The sequence below is a fragment of the Vulpes lagopus genome, chromosome 15, assembly GCF_018345385.1.
Source record: "Vulpes lagopus strain Blue_001 chromosome 15, ASM1834538v1, whole genome shotgun sequence".
In the NCBI taxonomy this organism is placed as follows: Eukaryota; Metazoa; Chordata; class Mammalia; order Carnivora; family Canidae; genus Vulpes; species Vulpes lagopus.
In genome coordinates, this window is record NC_054838.1 from 16845776 (window position 1) to 16872051 (window position 26276).

Genomic DNA, 26276 nt, shown 5'->3' on the forward strand with positions numbered 1-26276 from the left:
GCTCTCTAGTTTTTCCAGAGAAAAATTTGTTAGTCTGGTGCCCAGAGAATACTTATAAGCCTGGCTGCCTGCTTTTTAGAAATAGGGCAGGAAATAGGTCCAGGGAGATCCCTCTTTTTCTATGCTATTTTCAGTTTCAAGCCTCATCATGAACCCAGTTGTGCCTACTGTTCCCAAGTTCAGAGCTCATCTAGTTTGGTTTTTCCAGAGGACAAACTTCTAATCCCTTGCTTTCAAGAAGGTAATCACATGACTGCATGGGGTAGGAGAGGACCCTGGAGATCTCACCACTTCCTCTATAGACTTAATCTAGTCCTCATTTTTGGCTCCCATTTCACCTCTGTATATGTTACTGAGTTCTTGGGCCTCTGAGTTCTGAGCCTTTCTGAGACAGGGCAAGCTGTCACCTTCTCAAATCATTTTCATCCTACAAGCATTCCAATGTAGCTTCTCATCTTCTATCATTTATTGCTATTCTTATATTCTATTTTCCATTGTTCATAAATGTACTGAATTTTCTTGACCTGCTACTGTTTCCCTTTCCATTCTCCCCACGTCATTTTAGGTTATTCTACCTTATAAAAAATCCTTTCCTTTAATTAAGGGAGAGTTGGAGGGCAGCTAAGTTTGTATGGCTGGATTTGGTTTAAGTTAAATGCATTATTAAATATGTTAAATATCCATGCTCATCTTGCAAAATTCTGCATACCTAAACATGAGAGTCAGCAAAAGAGTCCACTCACAATCAGTAAGAGATGGGAGGGTCTCACAGAAGACATACTGTCCTCGAAAATGACATCATTCCACCCCAAGCGTAATAATAATTACTTGAAATATAATACTTATATTTTATTATTAGGGGTGGGTAGAAGTGTAAGTAGTCTAGAATTGGAAAGTAACCTGTATTTTGTGAGTACCCCTTAAATGATATAAATAAATCTTAATACAAATGAAAGTATAAATTCCTATTGTCTTTAGAATACATTACAATAGATGCTAAAACAATGTAGTGTTATCTAAAACATCTTAGGGTGTATGTTTAATTTCTAGTAACTTTTTATTTTGAATAATGAGTTAAGGGCCACTGGTGTGGCTCAGCAGTTTAGTGCTGCCTTCAGTCCAGGGCGGGATCCCGGAGACCCGGGATTGAGTCCCAAGTCAGGCTCCCTGCATGGAGCCTGCTTCTCCCTCTGCCTGTGTCCCTGCCTCTGTGTGTGTGTCTCTATGAATAAATAAATAAAATCTAAAAAATTTTAAGTTAAAATAAATAAACAAATAATGATTTAAAATTCAAATGTCCTATATAAGTTGAGCTTTAGTGACAGCTCAGTTATTTGTAGGTGAATGTCTCAGAAACTGTAGAAAATAATATTGTTTGGAGCCTAAAGACTCCTTTAGCATTAATTCAGATCTGATTATATCACATTAAAATTTTTTTATAGATTTTTTTTTTAAGATTTATTTATTTCAGAGAGAGAGTGTGTGTGTGAATGGGAAGAGGGGCAGCAGGAGAGAGAGAGGTAGACTAACCATTGAGCACGGAGCCTGACACAGGACTCAAATCTCATAACCCCAAGATCATGACCCTGAAATCAAGAGTTGGACACCGAACTGACAGAGCCACTCAGGTGCCCCAATGTTAAAATTTTTCAAACTAAAATATGAATTTTCAAAAGTTTTCTGAACCTCTTTTGCCTTAGTACCCTTTCACATAACAACCTGAGTGCAGGCAAGTCATGGCAAAGTAGCATATGACCTTAATTGCAGTATTTAAAGAATGCTTGGCTATGATAGGTATCAGCTTTGGTGAAGCAAATTACTTCGTGCTGAAAAGGGATTGTTTATTCATTCAAAAACAGAAGACTATAGAAGACTAGTTAACAAATAGTGCTTCTGACTCTTGCTGACTTAATTATAAGGTAGTATTTCATCATCTCCTACATACTAGTTTTAGGCATTAGAGAACGCCTTCTTTGAATACCTTTCAAGTGAACACCAGTGCTTTACATGACTCCAGCTTTTGCCAGACAATTCAAACTACCACTGTCCTTAATTTCTCAGGGGCACAAAACAGAGCCAGGCCCAACATTAAAAAAAATTTTTTTTAATGTGCAAAATTACACAGCAACAAGCAAAACTCCCAGGTGGAATGTGTTCACTGCTTGTTAACCATTTCTAACACGCTGAATGCCAAAAGGCAGTCTATGGAAATTTGCCTAGACTTGTCCATTAGTACTAATAGAGTTACAAAGAAAACAGATGAAGTACTGATCTTAAATTAGAACTGCCTCATCATATAAAAAGCCATTGTTTACGCCAGTATATCCAGGTGTCAGATGAATTATAAATGCTAGATCACTGTTTCATAATAGCAACATCTGGCAAATTTTTGTTGCTTCTAAAAGAAATTGGCTTAATTCAAGTGATATCATTACAGGATGCTTCCTTTTCTTAAAATAGTTGAACCAAATTCAAATAGAAATATATCCAAAATACAAAAATACAATTTTTACCTAAAATTTATTTTTAAAATATAATACCAAGGGAACAGACATGTATAATATGAATGAAAACATGAAGTATAGGAAAGCATCTCCTCTATTTCAACATTAGAGTAAATCTTTGAGTGTATCTTAGGACTTTTTCATTATTTCCTACTTTGAGGAAAACAAGTAAGAATTATAACTTTGCTTTTGAAGTTTATTCAAGTTGTAAATTGACTCACTCTGGTCTGGTGTGATATGGTCTCACGGTTACCATACATATGCCAGCACTATGCTAGGTCCTATTCCAATAAGAAAAGCTATTTGTCTCTTGAAGATATGAACTTTCCTTGTGCGCACATGTGTGAGGAGCCACACCGCCCTCACACAGTTTGGTTACTCTAAAATATATCCATTAATATTGGCAAAATAACTGCAGTTAATGGATTAATGGTATATTCAAAGTTTCTGGTCTTCCTGCTTCCCATCCATTTGAAAACTGGCAAAAATTGATGTAATCCAAGCTGTTTTATAACAAAGCAATTTTGCATTAGGGTTTTAATATTTTGAACCCATAAAATAAGTCTGAGTTTAAATATTTTGAGCCCATAAAATAAATCTGAATTTACATATCAGTCTTAACTTACTAATTTTTGATCCTTAACAAATTATTTAACCTCTCAGGTGCTTTGGTTTCTAGATAGATACATGAATACATAGATAGCTATCAGAAGGATTACAAATCTTATGTAAAGTGGCACAGTAGAAACTGCACAGTTAATGTTTGTTAAATCTTTATCTTGAAATAACAAAAACTAACATTAATTACTTATTTTTCTAGGATGTGTCTACCATACCCACAGTTTTTCCAATATTGATGCCATTCTATATAAGATTTCTTATAGCTTAACATTTCTAATTCTCCAAAGCAAAATCCAATGTTAACTTACTATATTTTATTCCCAAAATGTTGATCTTTCCTGGGATTTGAGTCATAGCTTATTTTATGGGCCTTTAAATTTTATAAAGTACTTAATGACATATGGGCAAAAAATAAGACCCCTATAAATTCCTGTGTCTCCAAATTCCTTTTCAGATTCTCTTCTTATAAATAAGGGAAATTGGCAGGTTTCAATCCATAATGGAAAACAAAACTAAAATACCTCACATAGCTTCATCTTTTAAATCTGTATATTTTTATCTTCCATCAAGATAAATAAAAAGTTATTTTGGACAACAGAATCCAGATGATGCCTGAGAAAGGCCTAAATTCTATTCATGAGCATATTTGGGGAAATGCTCCTATAGAATTAATTTATAGACTGAGATGCCTATCATTTCCAATTCTACATAATAAAATAAGACTAAGTTTATTTGAAACAGGTTTGCCTTTAGGTTCCAAAAATCTTATGGCCAACAGCACAGAAAAATAATGAAACCAAATGCTGTTCTTTGAAAAGATCAATAGATTGTTAATCTTTGAAAAGATCAATAGATTGTTAAACTTCTAGCCAGACTAGTCAAAGAAAGACACAGAATACCACTATTAGAAATGAGAAAGATGACATCACTACAGATTCTACAGATATTAAAAGGACCGTAAGGGAATATTATGAAGTTTTGCACCAATAAAATCAACAATTTAGATGACATGGACAAATTCCTTGGAAGACACAACCTACCACACTCACTCAGGAAGAAATACATAATTTGAATAAGCCCATGTCTATTAAGGAAATTGATATTGTAGTTAAAATCTTTCCACACTGAAAACTTCAGACCCAGGTGGTTCCACTGGTTAATTCTACTAAGTATTTAAGGAAGAAAGAATAGCAGTTCTATATAAAGTCTTCCAGCAAATTGAAGCAAAGGGAATACTTCTCAAAAAAAAAAGGGGAATACTTCTCACCTCAGGCTATGAGACCAGCGTTACCTTGGCCTGACAAAGACAACAAAAGAACACTATAGACCAGTATCTATTCTGATCAATATTCAATTTTTTTTTAATTTTTTAATTTTTTATTATTTATTTATGATAGTCACACAGAGAGAGCGAGAGGCAGAGACACAGGCAGAGGGAGAAGCAGGCTCCATGCACCGGGAGCCCGACGTGAGATTCGATCCCGGGTCTCCAGGATCGCGCCCTGGGCCAAAGGCAGGCGCTAAACTGCTGTGCTACCCAGGGATCCCATATTCAAATTTTCTAAACAAAATTTTAGCAAATCAAGTCCAACAATATATTTAAGAGATAATATACCATGGTCAAGTGGCATTTATCCACTTATCCTGTGCAGGAATGCACAGTTGGTTTCACATTCAAAATCAATCAAAATAATTCACCATATTAAGAAACTAAAAAAGAAAAACCATAAGGTCATCCCAATAGATGCAAAAAAGCATTTGAGGAAATATAATATCCATTCCTTGTAAAAACATTCAGGAAACTAGGAATAGAAGGGAACTGGCTCAAACTCTAGATAGTATCTATTTTTTAAGAACCTACAGCTGAGAGGGATCCCTCAGTGGCTCAGCAGTTTAGCACCTGCCTTCAGCCCAGGGCATGATCCTGGAGTCCCAGGATCAAGTCCCACATTGGGCTCCCTGATGGAGCTTGCTTCTCCCTCTGCCTGTGTCTCCGCCTCTCTGTCTCTCTCTTTCTCTCTGTCTTTCATGAATAAATAAATAAAAATCTTAAAAAAAAAAAAAAAACCTACAGCTGACATCATCATAATAGTGAAAGACAAAATACTTTTCCCCTAAGATCAGAAACAAGATGTGGATGTTTGCTTTACCACTTCTATTCAACATTGTACTAAATAAAGATCTTACCCATGCAGCAAGGCAAGAAAATAATAATATAGACATCCACATAGGAAGTGAAATTTTGTTTATTCACACACAACATGGTTGTGGACTCTACAAAAAACTACTTGAATAAGTGGATTTAGCAAAGCTACAGAATACATGATCAATATACAAAAATTACTAGTACTTCCACATACTGGCAATGAAATATTTGAAAATTAAAATGTAAAGATTATTATCTTTACAGTAGTATCAAAAAACATGGGTGGAATCTAACAAAATATGTTAAAGGCCTAAACATTGAAAAGTACAAAACATTACTGAGAGAAATTAAAGGCCTAAATAAATCAAGAAATACCTCTTGTTTATGAGAAGAAGGCTCAATATTGTTGACATATCAGTATCCACAAATTGATCTAAAGAGTCAGTACAGCCACAATCAAATGCCCAGGTGGCTGTTTTGTAGAAATTGGCAAGCTCATTCTAAAATCCATATGTAGGGATGCCTGGTGGCTCAGTGGTTGAGCATCTGCCTTCAGCTCAGGGCATAATCCCAGGGTCCCAGGATTAAGTCCCACATCGGGCTCCCTGCAAGGAGTCTGCTTCTCCATCTGCCTATGTTTCTGCCTTTTTTCTGTGTGTCTCTCATGAATAAATAAATAAATAAGTAAATAAAATCCATATGGAAATGCAAAGAATTTAGAATAGCCAAAACAACCTTGAAAAAGAACTAGCACTATCTAATTTTATTATAAAACTACAGTAATCCAGATTGTGTGATAATTGGTAGATAGGTCAGTGAAACAGAATACAGTCCAGAAATAGTCCCATACTATATGTGATATATAGAAAACTGACTTTTCAATGAAGGTACAAAAGACATTGGTAGAGAAAGGATAGTCTTTTCAACAAATAGTGCCAGACAATTGGATTTTTAGGTCCAAAAACAAATTTAAAAAAAACAAAAAAACAAAAAACTTTGATCCAAACCTAGCACCAATATAAAATTTAATACAGAAGGGATCATAGACCTAAATCTAAGACCTAATATTATACAACATCTGGAAGAAAACATAGGAAGAAATTTTTGTGACCTTGGGTTAGGCAAGGGTATCTTACATTCAATACCAAAAGCATTATTTATAAAAGAACAAATTCATAAATTAGACCTTGTCAAAATTTAAAACTTTTGTTCTTCAAAAATCACTGTTAATAAAATGAAAAGACAAATCATGTGTCTACTTAAAGGACTTGTATTCAGAATAACTCAAGATTCTTGGGGCACCTGGATGGCTCAGTTGGTTAAGCATCTGCCTTTGGCTCAGATCATGATCTCAGGGTCCTAGGAGCAAGCCTAGTGTCAGGCTCCCTACTCAGCAAGGAGTCTGCTTCCCACTCTCTCCCTCTGCCCCTCCCCCATCACTCCCATCACCTCCGTCCTCACACTCTTCCTTCTAAATAAATAAATTAAATTGTTTTAAAAATTCATAAAACTCAGTAATAAAACAACCAACCTATTTTTTTAAGATTTTATTTATTTATTCATAAGAGACACATAGAGTCAGAGATAGGCAGACGGAGAAGCAGGCTCCCAGCGTGGAGCCCAATGCGGGACTTGATCCCAGAACCCCCGGATCATGACCTGAGCCAAAGGCAAACACTCAACCACTGAGCCACCCAGGTGCCTGAACCTGTTTTTTTATGGGCAAAATATTTGTACTGACTTTACCAAAGATGTACAGATGGCAAATAAGCACATGAAAGGATACTTGACATCATTTGTCATTAGGAAATGCACATTGAAATCACAGTAAGAGACCACTACATGCCTATTTTAATGAGCAAAATATTTTCAACTGATGATCCCAAGGATAGATGAGACGTGGAAGAACCAGAACTATCTAACACTGCTGGTAGGAATACAAGATTGTACCACTATTTGGGGAAATGGTTTGGCCATTTTTTTAAAAGTTAAATATACCTACCTACCATACCATTCCTCATTCCATTTCTAGGCCATTATGCAAGAGAAATGAAAGCTTTTGCCCATACAAAGACTTGTACATAATTCTTCATAGCAGTTTTACATGTAATAACCAGAAACCCAGAAGCAACTCAATGTCCCATTCACAGCTATAAATAAACAAATTGTGGTATATCCATACAATGAAATACTACCTAGCTGTAGAAAGAAATTACTGATAACCCAACAACATGCTTGCATCTCAAAGAGTTATGCTTGATGAAAGAAGGCATACAAAAAAAAAGAATATATACTTATGATTCCATTTATATAAAGTTCTAGTAAATGCAAATTAATCTATAGTGACAAAAAGCAAATCAGTGTTTGCTTAAGAGAAGGGTACAGAAAGAGGCAAGCAAAGGGTGCACAATGAAACATTTAGGAGTTATAAATATGTTCATTATCTTGGAGAAAGTCTCTTGGCTTTCTGTTAAAACAATAGGGCATTTGGGTAGCTCAGTCAGTTAAGCCTCCTACTCTTGGTTTCAGCTCAGGTCATGATCTCAGCATCCTGGGATCAAGCCCCACATCAGGCCCACATCAGGCCACATTGGGCTTTGAGTTCATGCAGAGTCCACTTCTCTGCCTCTCTCTCCCATTTCCTCTACTCACTGCCACTCACACGCGCCAACACGCACTCTCTCTCTCTAAAATAAATCTTTTTAAAAATTAAAACTTAAAAAATTTTTAAAATAGAAATTAAATAAAGGATGAAACAATACTTAACAGAAGAAGAAGGAAGCATGTAGATTGTGCTTTTTGGAAACCACTGTGGTACTTTACAACAGAAGAATCTAGGTGTCCCATTAACAAGGAGGAAAAAAGCCAGTGAACTAGACAAACTGAGTCCCTGGGAGATAGGACTAAATGGAGAAAGTATAATTTTTCTTTTTTACTGGAAATCTAAGCACCAGATTTTGTTGGGCAAATACAATCCGGTCTTCATTTCTCATTATGACAAAAAGACATTTCAAAAAACAGAATTGAGAGCCCAGAAATAAACCCACACATAAATGGACAATTAATTTACAACAAAGGAGCCAAGAACATAAAATGGAGAAAGGATAGTCTTCAACAAATGGGAAAACTGGACAATTATATGCAAAGAATGAAACTAGACTTCTGTCATATACCATACACAAAAATTAAATCAAAATGGATTAAAGACTAGAATGTAAGACCTGAGACTATAAAATTCCTAGAAGACTCCAAAGACAAGGGAAGCAAAAACAAAAATAAATGGGACTACATCAAACCAAAAAGCTTCTGCACAGTGAAGGAAACCTCAAAGTGAAAGAGCAACCTACTGAATGGGAGGTATTTGTTAATCATCTATCTGATAAGGGGTTCATATCCACAATATATAAAGAACTCCTACAACTCAGTGATTTAAAAAAAAAATTAAAAATGGCAGAGGATCTAAATAGATACTTCCCCCTGTTTCTTAATATCAGATTCCAGATGTGGTTATCCAGATATTATTAATCAATCCAGCATTCCGGTCAGTGTGATTTTTTTTTTTCCCATGGAAGAAATCTTTACATGCTTGTTTCTTAAACTGTGGCTAAGGAGTTTGGTTTTATTTTTTAAGATTTATTTAATTATTTATTCATGAGAGAGAGAGGCAAAGACACAGGCAGAGGGAAGAGCAGGTTCCCTGCAGGGAGCCCAATGTGGGACTTGAACCCAGGACCCCAGGATCACGACCCGAGCTGAAGGCAGACACTCAACCACTGAGCCACCCAGATGCCCCACTAAAAAGTTTTTTTTTTAATTGTTCAATATCTTCTTTTCTGCTTCGAATAGACCTAATAATTAACCCTAGTTTGGGGGTATATTGGTCTTTAACCTCAAGCAGTTAGTGACTACACGTGCCCTGTGGCACACAGACACACCCCCAGTGTCCCAAGCATTGACACTGTGATGCTATCTAAGTACCAATTCCAGTTCAAGCAGGGTGAGTGCCAGGGGCCTTGAGAAGTGTCTAACCTTTCTAACATAATTGTAGGGTCCAGGATTTGTGGTGAGGCTAGTCACTCAATACAGTGGGCTGTGGAAGTATTTTTCCACTTGGAAAGGAGTTTTGCTTCTAGTCCTAGCATATGATCTCCCTGAAATGCTTGTAAGTTCAATTTAAGGTCATTTCCATTATCATTTTCATTCTACTTTACCTCATAAGTGGGTCTTCAAAATTACATTCTTAAGCATATTAAGTATCAGAATAATCAAGGAAAGATACAGACATGTATGGAGCAGTAGTTTCTATGGAGAATAGTCATTGGGAGAACTGTTTTGTCATTTAGAGCTTTGTTTAATAAAAGTTTTTTTTTAAGTTTTTAGAACCTATTATGGACTAAGTCTGTAGAAATAACCCTGAACTCTTCTTCCCCTGTGACTAGCAAGGTTTATTCCAGCATCTGTTGGGGCAAAGTTGTTCTTGGAGCTCACTCTCCTTGAGTACATTGCAGATTCCTCCTTCCTGAGACTCTCCGATGGAAGGGAACCAAGTTCCATCCTGGGCCTGTCTCCTTCTTCTGCCCTACCACCCACAATCTGAGTCACCCCCTCTCTATCATGTGCACACTGGCTATTGGGGTGATGCTATTGATTTTGAACCAGGAGCTCAGACTAGAGAGCTTGCAGTTTTAAAACCTTGGAAGAGGGCACACTACCTAGCTATTCAGAGCCATGTCACAGTTGTCCCATAGAAAGCTCTCCTGTCTTATGGAGACTTGATGCAACAGGAAGTGGCTAAGATCAGGGAAGCAGCTCTACAATATACAAGCCCATTGAATGGGAGTCATTTCAATATCTTTTCCTAAAATCCACTTTATATTACTTTAGTTCATTTAAAAAGCCAATAAGAAAATGTTATGGGGGGGAAAACTTTAATCTCAGAAAACTAAGTTTCTAACCAGATGATAAACTTTGATAAACCAGTGATATCCAAATCATGACTTTAAATTCTCACTGATTTGTTAGGCTGTAACATCAACATATTACACCCATACCTGCTCACTTTGGCTGACCAAATGTGGATCTACATTGCCACCTTAAACATGGAAAGAAAAACTGGCTTCTAGACAGCCTGCCTAACGTGTTCATTTGAAATAGCTTTTAAGCAAGTATAATTATGATTGGAACTCCTCTCAACCAAATAAAATTCTCTAATAGTCATGAAAGATTGGGCAATATAGAGGTGACATTGTTAGGTAGATTGGAGTCTCCCAAGGTTATCGGCCTACCTTTTGCCAACATTAGGTGGTTCCATGGAGTCTGCATACAGTTTGTCTAAGGTATGCTATAGCAGTAACCATTTCAAACTTTGCCTTTCCATCCCTCCCATATCATGCCTTCATCCTTATTCCTATGTCCATTGACCTCACTGCCTAACTTAATGATGATAAATTAGGTTGAAAGGCATAAGCTCCTCCCCCTTCCCTTGGCTCTTGAACATATCTTTCTTCTAATCTACTCTTTTATCCCTCCTCATTTCCAAAGCTGCGCCCTGTATCTGGACCCTTAGCCTCTTGCTTTCCTGGGGCCTTGCTTATCTTAGTTATCAGCTCTTTTGCACAATTTATTCTCTCTCTGTTGACTTCTCCTGCATTGTCTTCAGACAGGCACATATTTCTTGTCCAGAAAAGATCTCTTGGGGGATCCCTGGGTGGCTTAGTGGTTTAGCGCCTGCCTTTGGCCCAGGGCGCGATCCTGGAGTCCAGGGATCGAGTCCCGCATCGGGCGCCCGGCATGGAGCCTGCTTCTCCCTCTGCCTGTGTCTCTGCCTCTCTCTCTCTCTGTATCATAAATCAATCAATCAATCTATCTATCTATCTTAAAAAAAAAAAGAAAAGAAAAGATCTCTTGCTATCCCCTAAACCACCAACTCCTCTTCTCATTCCTTTCACTGCCAAACTTCTCTGTACAACTTTTCTTGCTTTACTACACACTATTATCCCACAAGTGCCTGAAAAGCAAGTTATGACTTATGGTAATTTATGTCTGTCAAGTACCTAGCACAATATAAAGCAGTGAATGAGTCACAGACCTTGAGTTCAAATTTGGTCTCACTGGTTACTGTCAAATAACCTTGGGAAATTACTTAATCTTACTCATCCTTAGCTTCTTTGTTTCTAAAGGAAGGGGGCATGGGAATAATAGTGCTAATCTTCAGAGGATCTAAATAGGCATTTTTCCAAAGAAGACATACAGCCAGCCAATAATTATTATGAAAAGGTGATCAATATCACTAATATCAGGGAAATGTAAAATCAAAACCACAATGAGGTATCACCACACATCTATTAGGATGGCTAGTATCATGAAGGTAAGAAGTAACAAGTGTTGGTAAGATGTAGAGAAAAAGGAGCCCTTGTGCATAGTTGGTGGAACTGTAGATTGATGAAGCCACTGTGGAAAAGTAGTTCCTCAAAAAATTGAAAATGAAGTGACCTTATAATCCAGCAAACACACTTCTGGGTGTTTATACAAGGAAGTGAATTTGGTATCTCACAGAGATAGCTGTACTCCTATATTCACTGCAGCATTATTCACACTAGCCAACATATGGAAACAATCTAAGCGTCCATCTACAGATGAATGGACAAAGAAAATGTTATATATGTAAACAATAGAATATAATTGAGCCATGAGGTAAAAAAAAAGGAAATCTTGCCATTTGCAACAATGTAGCTGGGACTTGAGGGTATTATGCTAAGTGAAATAATTCAGAGAAGAATAAATTCAGTATGATCTCATTTATATGTGAAATCTAAAAAAGCCAAACTCATAGAAAGAGTAGAATGGTGGTTGCCAGAGGCTGGAGGTTGGATGTAGAGATACTGGTCAACAAGTACAAACTTCCAGTTATAAGAGAAATAAGTTCTGGGAATCCAATGTACAACATGATGACTGTACTTAACAATACTGTATTATATACTTGAAAGTTGCTAAGAGACTAGATCTTAAATGTTCTCACTAAGAAAGAAACTAATTATGTGAGGTGACAGAGGTATTAACTCATCCTGTTATAGTCATAATTTTATAATAGTAAGTGTATCAAATCATCACATTGTATACCTTAAATTTACCGTGTTACATGTCAGTCGTATCTCAATAAAGCCAGAAAAGTATATCTTGCAATATTGTTATAAAGATTAAATGAAATTATTTTATAAAAAACTCCTAGCATGGTGTCTGGCTTATAGTAGGTACTCAAAAAGGCTGGTTCCCTTCCCACGTCCACTCATGGTAGGGATTCAGTTGATTGAGTGACCAGATGGTCTCCTGCATATTTCAGGTCACCATTCAGTGGCATGGTATCCAATTTTTGTTAAGTTTGATTCTTGCTCTTTTCTTTGCCTTGTCTGTTTCAGGTTCACAACCAATATCCAACTGAGTTTGAATTCAATCTGTATTACTTAAAGTTTTTGGCTTTCCATTATGTGTCTAATCGCTTTAAAACATTTCTTCTGGATTCAGACTATGAAAGATTAGAGCATGGTATGTGTTTGCATTCCCTTGTTCCATCTTTTTTATTAGTCTTGTGTGTTTTCAATTAAAAACTCTAATATACTACCCCCAAGTGTGGCAAAGCCAATTTAGGGTTTTACCCTGAAATATAAAAGTAGAACAGATATAAATGTGTGCCCAGATTTTCAGATTATGTGCTGTGCTAACTCTTAGGGACTACAAATGGTCATCCCTGTAGCACCTTTGAAAGGTAAAATCTGCTTACTACGTTAACATCTCTAACCACCATACCACCATACATCTCATACCACCATAACAGTGGTATCGCTGTTAGAAGAGAAACATTTGACTTAGTTTTTCCATCTCTGATACACTCTGGTAGGAAAGGTGCCTGCCCTTGGAGGCAGTTCGAGTAGCAGGAAAGGCCATGGGCTCTGGATCAAGTAGCCTAGAGTTCAATTCCAGCATTCCCAGTACCAGCTGAGTACTTTGGACAAGTTAGGTGCATCTCTGACTTTCTTAAGTGTCCTCATCTTTAAAATAAGGACAATAATAGCACCTATCCCTGTGGGCCATGATGATCACATTAGGAAATACTTGTAAATTTCTTAGCACAGTGTCTAGCTTATAATAATCAGTCATTGAATTTTAGACATCTCCATCATTATTATGATTTTTAACAGCAGTAATACTTGTAAAGAGTAGATACTATAATACTTGTAAAAAGTAGACTTTCAAAGCCCCTTTCAGCCCCTGTGAAAACTTTCCCCACAGGGATTTTACATTTTTTTATTTTGTTGTTGTTATAGGGAAAAGGGAAGGGAGGATACACAGGATCTTATTAAGACAGTAAAGAAAAAAAAATCAGCTATTTTCAATATATGTATCTGGATATTCATAAAGAGGACTCTTCTAGTGAGAAAATATTTACTGATGATATTTACTGATGTTCTCAGTTTAAAATATGAAATCAGGAAATGTTGCTTTCCAGTGCATACTATTAAATTGTCTAGTATGATATTTCATACTTTTGGTAAAGGAGACAGCACTGGTTCTTATTTATACTTCCAGACCTTTGTCAACTCATAGAATTGTTTTTCCACACATCATAATCAGAAACTTTAATTTCAAAAAAAAAAAAAAGAAAGAAACTTTAATTTCTTAAGCACTCTGTGTTGGGAAGACATTAAGGAGAGCTGATTGATTATATTGGACATTGGAGTCACTTGGAGAACTTTCAAAATGACTCATATCTGGGACCCATCCTCAGAGATTCTGATTTAATTGTTCGGAGGCAAAACTTAAACACTGGGGTTTCTTAAAGCCCTTGATTTTTCTGATGTGTGGCCAGGGTTGAGAACTACTACACTGGACTCGGCAGTTAAAAGGTAGACAGGAATACTATTTAGTCTTGGGGGCCTTTTACAGGATTTTGTGCAGCCTTGGGCTTGAAACATTCTTTTCTGATAAACTAGTAAAATGCTTATTGACTTTTGACTGAGTCCTTTCATTCAAAGCAAGACAGCACTGTTAAGAGAGGCACCCTTTCTGGCCCTTTAAAGAAATATCCTCCTTCCTCACCCTTACACATCCTGTATTAAAACCAAAGTGAGCTCATGTGAGTGGCAGATTGACTGTTTGATAGGTACAAGGGTAGCATCTAAAAAGCCCTGAAGCACCCCCTCTACATTTGGCTTTTGTTAAGTCACCCAAAGATACAAACCATACCCTTCTATCATCCAAAGTCTCCATGACCATGATTTGCAGTATATATAAACCACTAAACAAGATGAAACTTTAAATGGCTTCGTAATGAACAGCTGACAACTGGAAAAAGAAACATAAAATTATGTTTTTAACTGAGCTTCATCATATCAACTCAAAGTCATTTCCTTTTGTCCTGAGAAATGTGTAGAATGATTCGTGGCATGGAGCTCTATGAATCTAGGTAGAGGTGTAGGATGTAGATTAGAAGAAGGTCATGATGTACTACTAAATACTTGGGAAAGCGTTATCAGATGCTTTCTTTCCATTTGGATTTATTTTCCTATAGCTATGAAGTTCATTCTTCTCCTTAGCTTTGCAGTTACCTCCTAAGGTTTCTGTATGTACATTGCAGTTTTGAGAGCCCTAAGATACATTTCACTTTTCATCTGCTACATGCATCATAGTTTTAGGCAAACTGTTGATTTGACTTTTGTTTTAGTGATTTTTTTTTTTTAATAGGAACTTTGTTTGACGATAAAGGAGACAAGCATGCCAAAAAAGGAATTTGTATTTGGGAGTGTATTGATAGAATGCACAAGAGGAGTCCCATTTTCTTTAATTATTTATATTCACCAGTGGAACTAGAGGTACAGTAAGAAAGCATTTGTATTTCATTTCCTGAATATTTAGTGTTAAAGTTTTCCTTACTTTTAAGGATATATAAGCTGTTTAAACTTTTTATAAACATTGGACTAGGAAGCTATTTAAAATGCTAGAAGCTATTTAAAAGTTTGGTACACCATGGGTTTGAGTTATGCTGGAATGGAGAATGTCCATCATATTGACCACAAAGATTAGGAGCTATCCCCCCCCCCAAAAAAAAAAATCTAGAAAGGATAAGTTAAAGAAAGTCAAAGCAAGGCAACTTTCCATGGGAAGAAAGACCAAACAAAACTTGAAACCTCAACTAGTTATCTAAGCTGAAAAAAATCTAAAATACTTTAGAAAAGATTTCCTTAAGTCCATTTGTACCAAAGCCATGGAAGAACCCCTACAGGAAGCAGGGTTGTTTCGAGCCCAGCCCAAGAAGGATGACATCTCAGGGGCAACCATGCTCTGTGATGCACGTCTATATGAAGTGAGCTCTGGGATGGAGCAGACTGGTTGATGAGCAGTACCACCCTACTCAGGGCAAGAATGTCCCTGCACTTAGCCCCATACATTAGGACTCCACTCTGTCCTTTTTCCAGCTGTCTCCTCCTAAAGTACGGAGCACAAGAAACCAAGTGTATGTGCTTCGATACCCTTTCTATATCTAAACCATGCCCCAAAATTTCTTGCCCAAATATAAGTTACTCATGAGAGTACTTCTCCCAGTCTGTCTCCCAAACCAATGCATGTGCCCCTCAGCCTCAGGGGTGCCTAAGAAGTAGCTGTTGGGCCGGGAGGAGAAAGAGTTTAGCTCTGTGAGCTGGGGTATATATACACATTCATAAAAGACCCTCAGAATATAGGACAGAACCAAGATGAGAGGAGCAGGGACTTAGGCTGAGGACTGGGACCTGGGACCAGCTTCCCCAGCGCCACCACTTTCTGGTGTAGAATTCCAAGGAGTCCGAGATACCTCATATTGAGCCTGGTCTTCTAGGCCATTAGGAAGTTCTATTTATCAAGGTAAGAGGAGAGACATCTTTTATTTAATAGTTTATCTTGATGTAAAATATTTAAATATTTAGACATCTGGTATTTGAACATCCATTCATGCTCTTGCCTTAGACCCTGCAAATATTAGGGGCTGCCAGTAAACCTGAGCTACTTTGAGGTCAAGATGATATTTCAGAATTCTCTTTGAACAGGCCCTGAAGCCCAACGTAAATGTCTCCAGCCTCAAGAAGTGGGATTACTACATAGAGGAGACCCTTTCCACAGGGCCTTCATATGACTGGATGATGCTGACCCCCAAGCAGTTCCCTTCTGAGGACTCTGAAGTGGCTGGAGGAGCTGGGCCCCAGAGCCAAAGGAGAACAGTGTGGCCATGCTATGATGACATCAGCTGTGCTCAGCCCGATGCACTCACCAACCTTTTCAGTGTAAGTCAGACCTATGGAGACATAGGGTGCCTGAGGCCTCAGGAACCAGGCTAAGTTAAAACTGGTTTGTAAACTTCCAGACATGGATGGCTCTCTTCACTCTGGGCTAGTGTTTTAAGTGGCACTTCAGGAGGTTGAGGAAACCAAATTTGCTCCCCAGCAGCAGCAGGGGACCAGGCTCAACTACTAGAAAAGAGTCAAAAAAAGTAAGTTTTCCGGCATTATGAGGAAGCAATCAAACAAATGGAGCAATTTGCAGCTTCCCAGCTGTTTTAGCTGCCCAGCAGCCTGAGTCAGGCCTGGGTTATGGCTTTTGTGGGTGCTTTACTTCCTCTGGTCAGAAGTGTGGGGAGTTGATGGTCTGATGGGAATACTGCCAACCATCTTCTACAGGGAATATTCTGGAGTGAAACTATCCCAGCAGTAGTCACCCTGATGAGAGCAGCAGCCCAGGGAAAGGGTTTGAGCCCTGAAAGGGGCCAAATAGTTCCTGAAGAGTCTTTGTCCAGCCTTCTGACTGAGAGGAGTGTGTATGCTGCAGTGAAGGCACTGTCACAGAGGCAGCTGCTCTGATCTCCAGCTTCCCTCTCTGAAGGAAATTCCATTCCTTGGGCATTTCTTGGTTCATCCTTTCCACATCTGGTTTTAAATCATCAGAGTTGGGGGTTCCTCTGTCAAGGACAGACCTTACCTCAGCTATTAGGGTTTGGACACCAGCCCAGTGCTTGACCTTTTGCTGTGGCCATTAGATTTCCTGTGGGCTGGCCAAAGGTGAAGGTGTTTGGGATACATATTTGATCTCTTTATTTGAGCTATTGTATACAAAAGGGCCTGATTACAGAGCCTAATAAATCACCTTTGCCACAGTGCACCACACCAGCTAGAGGCTGCCACCACTGTTCTTGGCTTAGGAGACCTCTGAGGCCACCGACTTTAGCTGCCTTCTGGCCATGTTGTTCACCAGGCCCAGTACAGGCTCTGGGACACATTCTGATTTCTGTGAAATACTTAATGTCAGAAAACTCCTTTTAATTACTTCACAGGAAATTGAAAGATTGGAGCATAAATTGAACCAAACCCCTGAGAAGTGGCAGCAGCTATGGGAAAGAGTAACCATGGACCTTAAGGAGGAGTCCAGAGCAGACCGTGTGAGTTGGTAAAATCCTTTGAGGAGCTACTTCTGAGCTTTTTGAGAGTGCTGGGTCAGGTAACCCAGGTGGGTTTTTGGCCAAAGGGAGGGGTGGAAAGGCCATACCCTGGAGGTCCAGGGCAAAAAGTTCCAAATGACTGAATACTTTCTGAGTGTCTCACTTTACCGCAGTGACATAATACTTGTGTTTCAGAGCCCCGCATCCAGGGAAGATTACTGGGTTCTTTTCTATCTGTGCCTCTGTGGTTTCAGCTGATTTTCTGCCACATGAACGGGGAAGGGAACACTAGGACCATCTTTCCTTCAGAGAAATAACCAGAGAAAAGAAAATACATTTAAAAGACAAATTATGCAACTTTCTGTTGCTCACATCCCCCTTTTCTGTTTCTGAACTAAGAAACATTTATCATAACAATATTTTAAAAACACACACTCTGTTTTCTGTTTTTCATACCCTCTCTTATGTTTTTATCTTAAACTTTTATCAGGCATGTAATATGTGCAAGAGGCCATGCTGAGCACCACCCACACTTTAACATCTTATGTAACCTATAGTGAGGGGGTGGTGTCCCTTCCCACGAGTGAGGGCTCAGACACAGAGATCACACACCTAGTACTTGGTACAGCCACCATCAAATCCAGATCATACTGGCTCCAGATGCAACAGAAGGGAAGTCAGGACAGATGTAAGTGTTCTGAATAAGATTTCAGAAAGGGGAGGTCACCAAGGTCCGATGTCACAGAGAGACAAGGAGAGTATTTATTCTTTTAAAGAATACAGTACACAGATAATTGGATAAAAATCACCTATAATTGATAGCCTAGGGACACGTGGGTGGCTCAGTGGTTGAGCCTTTGGCTTGGGTCATGATCCTGGGGTCCTGGGATCGAGTCCTGCATCAGGTTCCCTGCAGGGTACCTGCTTCTCCCTCTGCCTATATCTCTGCCTCTCTTCCTGTGTCTCTCATGAATAAATAAAAATCTTTTTTAAAAAAATTGATAGCCTAGGAACAAACCACAAGCTGTCAAACTTGTATCATTCTAAACAGACATATAAAATGGATTTACTATACATACTATTTTAAAACCTTCTTTCTTTTTTATTTAATATGAGGTATACATGAGCTTGCATTTATCACTCACTATAGTCAGCACAGCAGTTTTAATGGCTGTCTAGAGTTCCATTATATGGAAATCCCATTTTTTTAACCAGTCCCCTAATGATAGACATTTAGGTTGTTTGTGGTTTTTTACTATTATAAAGAACTTGAGAATACACATCTTTGTACATATATTTTATTTATTGCTCCAGTTTTCTTCTTGAGATAATTTTTTAGAAATGAAATTCTTGCATGAGTTGCTCAATAAAATCTTTATAAAGCTTTCCTAACTTTTTTTAACTTAAAATACAAATTTATTATCTTACAGTTTAGGAGGGTTTTATTTTTTTTTATCAAAGTATAGTTCTTTTTCAGCCACAGAGACACCCTTCAGGCTCCCCAGGAATTGTGTCTACCAACCTCCCCTCCTGTCAGAAGAGGTCTCTGCTGCACCTCCCAGACAGCAGTGCAGGGCAGGAGCACAGTACTAGCGTCTCCCCGTCCAATGGTGTGGACCGAAGAGCAGCCACGCTGTACAGCCAATATGCGTCCAAGAATGATGAGAACAGGTGGGTGTGCCAAGCCCTGCCCAAGGCTGAACCACCTGCCCTGCAATAAGCTGGCCAGTGTAAGACAGCCTTCTGTGAAATTAAAATTGATTTGCCTTCATTCTTTCTTTGTTTCTATTGTAAATGTGTCAGATGGCTCTTTGAAGAGAAAAAATCAAAATTACAACTAAAATAATGTCAAGAGGTTATAACAATTTTTGGTTAAGTCCTGGTTATTATTATTTCATTTCTGTCAGATAATTTGAGGGAGTGTTAGCCAGCACTTTCTCAGTGGTGGACATCAGAAGTTCAGTTCAGGGCAGCCCCGGTGGTGTAGTGGTTTAGTGCCGCCTGCAGCCCAGGGTGTGATCCTGGAGACCGGGGATCAAGTCCCACATCTGGCTCCCTGCATGGAGCCTGCTTCTCCCTCTGCCTGTGTCTCTGCCTCTCTCTCTCTCTCTGTGTCTCTCATGAATAAAGAAATAAAATCTTTAAAAAAAAAAGAAGAAGAAGAAGTTCAGTTCATATTAGCTTAAGCAAAAGGGAATTCACTCACATAGACAGGGAAGGCCAAGGATGTACCAGTTTCTCACATAGTTATCTTCAGGCTTCTGTTCATTTGCTGGCTCTGCTTTCCTGTAGGGGTTGCATTCCCAACATGGCACAAAAGATGGCTACGGTGAGCTCCAAACCTCACAAGTTTAGTAATTCTAGCAGAAAAAGGCAGTTTCCCCTAAAGGTCTAATAGAAAGATTCTGGAGAGAATTCTGGCTTTTTTTGGACCATCTGAGGGAAAGAGAGCCTTGACAAACAAAAACAACAGACATCCCCATTCACAGCACTTTTTAAATGAAAAACCCAAATTAACTGCCCTGTCATCATTTCTTCTAGGTCCTTCGAGGGAACGCTTTACAAAAGAGGGGCTCTGCTGAAAGGTTGGAAGCCCCGTTGGTTTGTGTTGGATGTAACAAAGCATCAGGTAATACTGTCAAGGCCTTCAGAAATCATCTTCTCTCTAGGCTAGACTGCAGCCTCACTCTACCTTGGAACTGACCAGTCACCCTGGAACCAGAGGAATACACATTTGGATTCTAAAAGCATTCATCTCTAAAATGGAGTCTACTGAGAAGCACTTGGGTGGCTCAGTCAGTTAAGGATCCAACTCTTGATCTTAGCTCAAGTCTTGGTCTCAGAGTTGTGAGTTCAAGCCCCACACTGAGTTCCACACTGGACATGGGGCCTATTAAAAAAAAAAAAAAACTAATATATATGTATATGGGGGTGTGTGTATGTGTATGTGTGTGTGTGTGTGTATAGGAATCTGTTGAGAAAGATACAAACTAGTACCTCTATACAGTGTTCTGGTAGGACCTGCACCTAGAAGACCATTTCCAGATAAAGATTTTAGATGGGGACCACATTTCTTTCTCCTCAGGGCATTTCATAAAATTTAGAGAGTCCTTGTGGAAGAGTATAGAGAATTTGTTTACAAATATGCAATGGAAACCCTTTGGGGGATTGTACTTCAACATAACAATGTCTCTGAAATCATAGAGAATACGCTGTGGAGACAAGTTCCATTAAACCACTAAATATAACATAGGACAATGTCATAATTTTTCTGTAATTTATAATTACACCAAATTATACTTGGATTCTTACCAATCTTTTGGATATCTTTAACATGAAAGGTATACAGTTCTTCCATTTAGACCTGTTTACACCATGCATGACTGGAGAGACAGAAAAGTCTGAGGCCAGAACCACAGTGACAGAGGCACCAGACACTTTCCTACTGTGTAAGTTAGAGAGTAAAATCCAGGCTTATTTAGTTAGAGAATGATATCCAGTCCTGGCACATAATAACCACTCAGTCAAATGTTGAGCTATTTATTGTAGTTTTCAAAAATCACTTTATATTTACATGCTGTTTGACAACTTGTATTTTTATATATATCTTGAACATATTTTCCTACCAGTTTATAAAGATCTTCCTTGTCATTTTTGAAAAGTTTACATAGTATTCCATATTATTGATATAATTAACCAACCATCATATAATTAATGAATGCCCCATTGAAAGAAGATACATCTTTTCAGTTTTTAGCCAATAAAAATAGTGCTGGAGGAAACTTCTTTATGTATGTCTCTGCATGCTTGTGGGAATGCTTCTGTAGAGATGAGATGTATCAATAGGCAAAAACATTTTAAATTTTGGTTGCAATTGCCAGATTGTAGTCCAGAAGGTTTCTAACAAATTATATGCCCCACTAACAATGAGAATACCTAGTGCCTTACATTCAGCCTGAGTATTATCGACCATTTTTAATATATCTCAATCTAAGTGAAAAGTGAAATCTTACTGATTTCATCACCTTTCTTTCATCAGTGAGGTTGCTCACCTTTTCAGATGTTTATAGGTCATTTGCATTTTTTCTGAGACTTGCTTGTTGAGATTTTTTTACTTTTCTACTAGATTGTTTATCTTTTCCTATAGCTTTATAGGAATTCTGTTTATATTCTAAACAACCTCTTTTTTATATGTTACTTTTTTTATAATTGTTAGTTAACATTTAAATTGATTTTTTAATATGTAATACTTCATGCATTCAAATTTCAAAAAAACCTGTCTTTTTCCTCTTTCTGTCAGCCAACTAGTCCTCCTTCCTAGAAGCAAGCAGTGTTTTTATTTTCTTTCTTTTTCTTTCAGGCAGGGGTTAGTATCCAAATACATTTTGAAAAGCCATGCCATTTCCCCTTTCTGTTTTTCTCTTACATCCCATCTGTATCCTTTTGGTTCCAGCTGCGATATTATGACTCAGGTGAGGACACAAGCTGTAAAGGCCACATTGATCTGGCTGAAGTAGAAATGGTCATCCCTGCTGGCCCCAGCATGGGAGCCCCAAAGCACACAAGTGACAAGGCTTTCTTTGATGTAAGTTGATCTTACTTGTCTTTTCCTGGCTCTGTCTGGATATGATTCCTTATAATCCATCCACCTCTAAGAATTATGGAACCTCAAAGCAATTAATGATGACAGCAGATCGGTTGCAGACCCCCTGGCCATGGGAACTGCTACAGAACTTGAACTCAGCGCTCCATCCTCAAACCTAACCTCTTCCAGCTGTTCAGATGTCTCAGAAAGACTGCATGTTGCTTTGCACAAAGGACTTCTTCAACGAGTGTCCAGCCACATATGGAGGCAGATGAATTCCCTGTTAAATGTTTATTTTACTCTCCACCTAATGTCAAGAACAGATGCTACTTCCTTTTAGATCCAGTCATGCTTGACAATCCACAAAAATTGTCCTTAGTCATACGTGATGCCTATTTGCCCTAACATCTTCAGCAGATCTTAGGTGGGCCTTGGGGCATTTTATGGGCCACATGATAGAGTTCTTATCTAGTTCCCATAGCCAAGCAGAGCTTCATAAAGAGCACGGTCATACTGTAGGGCTCTGTTCTGGCTATGAAGCCATTTCCCTGAGTTTGGGCTTCCAGTGTGCCCCCAACTGAAGCCTTTAGAGAGGGAATGGAGAATGGACAGGAAAGCCAACTTCATCATGGTATGGATGAATCTCAGGCTTCCCCGAAGAGCACAGGGAGCTTCCATGGCACCTTTCCTGCATTGGTACGGTGCATGGGAGAGGCCCGAGACCCCATCCATTCCTGACCCTCCTCCTTAGTCAAGGAAGTCCCCCAAGAAAATGCAAAATGAGGCTCTCCTAGCATGTCTTCTTTTTCTGGTAGTACCCTTCTAGTAACATCTGCAATAACTTTGGGGACCCAAAAAAACAAAGTGACTGTAAAGACAATGACAGTATGGTAGTGGAAGGGAGGAAAAACAGAGTTCTGGGGCAGTATGGAAAGGGGGGGTTCACTGGGATTGATTTGCACACTTATCCAAAGAACAGTGTGCAAATGTGTATAGAACATAAAACAGGCTTGCCCTTCATCCATAGTTCTCTTCATTTGGTTTTGTAGCTCAAGACCAGCAAACGTGTGTATAACTTCTGTGCCCAGGATGGACAGAGTGCCCAGCAGTGGATGGACAGGATCCAGAGCTGTATCTCTGATGCCTGATGCCCATGTTCAGCCCAAGCAGAAGAAGAAGAACTCATGCTGTCAGATAGAACAAAGTGCATGAATCCTTGAGGAGCTGACAGCTTCCTGTTTGGTTCTAATGAGTCATCCCAGGCCTAAGATTCTCCTGCCCAGTCTTACCCAGTGCCCTCTTTGAGCAGTTGCTATGTCTGCTTAGCTTGAGTGAATGTGTCACAGAGGTCTGGTCAAAAGCCCCAAGCATTCCCTGTATCTTGCACTAGGTTGTTCTAACAGGGTCTTAGTGATTAGGGATCAGAAGAATGCTTACTGAGCCAACTGTATCCATCCCCTAGGCAAAATGACTACCACTTACTTGACTCCTTCTTGATGAAACTAGGTCCTTTTTGTTCCCTAAGGTCATAATTTCCTTAGAGAGCTCTCTGACAAGCAAAAATCAAAACCCTCCAAGATGATCTTACATGCTGTCCAGAACAGGTTCCCTGCAGAATAGCTCCTATTCTTACTGCCTGACCTTAGAGATACTCAGTTCTCTGGTGCTGCCAAAAGGTGCTTCCATGACCCCTGCTTGGCCACTGGGGATCACAACAAGAACCTCAGTGCTCAGTGGCAGGCAAAGGGGGAGCACACAGCATTCTCCTGAAGGACAAAGATGGTCCAGGGAATGTTGCAACAATGACCAGGCCAATGCAGGAAAGTACTGCTTCCAAAACACTGAATTTTCTAGGCCAAAGGTGCCCTGAGGATCTAGGACTTTGTGTTTCTATGTATTCTTCTGCTCCCTGACAGCTTCTTACACAAAATAGCATGCACAGAGCCGAATGCACTAACTCACAAAATAAACACTTGCACTGAACTCTTAATGAAGTGAAGATGTTGGAAAGACAGAAGCCAGCTGTTCATGAGCACACCACACCTGTGACGGGTTTTGTAGACAGCAGTGACGCTGTGGCATGATCAGATACTTAAACAGCACTTCTGCACATGAACAGTAAGAACTGTTTATAGATTTTCTTTGCTATTGATAACATTGTGTTTGTTCAGCCTAAGATCTGTGGAATGCTGTTTGTTCATGGTGAACAGCAGCCGCATCTCTGCTACAGGCACCGCAGCCAACTAGAGTCAGAGGTAGCTAGATCATTGTTTTGAAATGTTAATATGTTAAATATCAAACTAATATTTCAAAAGTATGTATATATGATTTCTATATCCTTGTTTTTCAGATAGCCTACTTATAATTTAATATAAAATTAACTGTTTCATGCATAAGATTTCAGTAATGAAAATAGTTCCCTTTTTAAAAAATAAAAAACCACTTTGTCTTTGTAGATTACAAATAAATCAGATTTTCAAATTTAAAATTACACACTAGGAAATAGAACTGTGTTAATATATAAGAAATTGAGGAATAATAAGAATGAAGGACTTTTCTATCATTTTCATTTTATAAATTGCCACCTGTGAAAATGATTTTTGCACATTATTTGTATTTTTTCTTTGTATATGAAATAATTTTTTGTACTTTGTAAAATATGGAGCCCATTGTACCTTCAGCTATTTGAGACTGTACACAGTGCTTCTTTTATAACTGGATTCTTTTAACTTTCATAAAGGTGTTACATGCCTTACATTCACTAACCACCTTGAATTAAATTTATTTCTTAAGAAAAAGCATCATCTTTTGCTGTGAAATAAAACTCACTGTGTAGTGCATAGTACTCAGAAGGCAACATTCAAGATTCATACAGGAGACTAAAAGTTCAAGGGTAAAATGGCCCATCCTGTGTCTTAGTTCTATTAATGCCATCACCGCCCTTTGTATAGGAAGTAACCAGACACACTGGGCATGCTGGCATGAGCTTCTGGGTTCTGGACACACTGGCTTTAAGAGTTTAAGTAAGAGACCTGAAGCTACTCTTCCCACTCTGTGCCTGTAATAAGCTGTGTGAAATTGGTGAAGTCCTTTATGTCTTCTGGGTCACGGTTTTACCACCCATGGTATATGGCAATTTGTGAGAATTTTAGGCAGGATAAACAATTCTAGTCGGGTGTTTTTCTGCTGGTTTTTCTGCTTCAGGAAATTGTTAAACAGCACAAATGAAGGATCAGTGATTTCAGTTCTGGACTATACTTCTTCTAGTTAAACCCTTGAGTTTACCTTGGGGACCTTAGCCACATCTCAACATGTATCCAACAGAATGTAGGTTCTCATCTCAGGGCTGAACCTCTTAAGTCTTTTGATATCCAGGAGCCCTCTCTGAGCCAGGCAGAATGGGCCCCTGGCGCTTTCAGATTCCCTCAGTCTAGAGGGCTCATGATCCAGGCTGGGCCCTCAAGCTTCATTGGTCCCAGGCCTCTCTGGTCTTGGGACCTGCCATTCTGCCCCTGTTGTGTCCCTGAGATTCAGTCACAAGGGAAACCACTTGGAGGTTGAGCACAAGAATATCCAGATGTCCTTCATTCCTCAGGTCTTAGCTGTGAGGGAGAGAAGAGCACTGGATTCCAAGGAAGAGAGACTAGGGCCTAGCATCTTGTACAAAGCTTAACCACCACCACTCCTTACCTGTGGCACTTGAGACAAAGCCTTTCTACAGCCAATTTCTTGAAAGATACACATCTTGAAAAGAGCGTGTTGTTCAGGTCCCATCCCCAGACCCTTTGGCCTCAGTTCCTTATTCTCACCTCCCAAACCCCTCTGCCCAGTGGCCTCTATTCCAGAGCTAGAGCTTAAACTGTTCATGGCATGGCACGTTTGCTTCGCAACAGAAATTGACATTTCTAGATGTTTCATTGGGAGTTCTTTTAAGAGTTATTAAGTCACCCCATCATTCCATAA

General features: G+C 38.8%; 1 protein-coding gene across 3 annotated transcripts in view; it reads left to right on the forward strand.

The window, feature by feature from the left end:
• The window catches only part of SBF2 (SET binding factor 2), a 468462-nt gene extending 443357 nt beyond the window's left edge, over positions 1-25105 (forward strand). For all 3 annotated transcript variants that reach the window (XM_041730425.1, XM_041730423.1, XM_041730424.1), the window contains 8 exons: positions 12687-12813; positions 15010-15137; positions 16347-16580; positions 17624-17728; positions 19206-19399; positions 20270-20357; positions 22182-22313; positions 23363-25105. In XM_041730425.1, coding sequence (XP_041586359.1) covers positions 12687-12813; positions 15010-15137; positions 16347-16580; positions 17624-17728; positions 19206-19399; positions 20270-20357; positions 22182-22313; positions 23363-23461 — 1107 coding nt within the window. In that variant the 3' untranslated portion in view covers positions 23462-25105. The remainder of the gene's footprint in view (positions 1-12686; positions 12814-15009; positions 15138-16346; positions 16581-17623; positions 17729-19205; positions 19400-20269; positions 20358-22181; positions 22314-23362) is intronic.
• The last annotated feature ends 1171 nt before the right edge of the window (positions 25106-26276 follow it).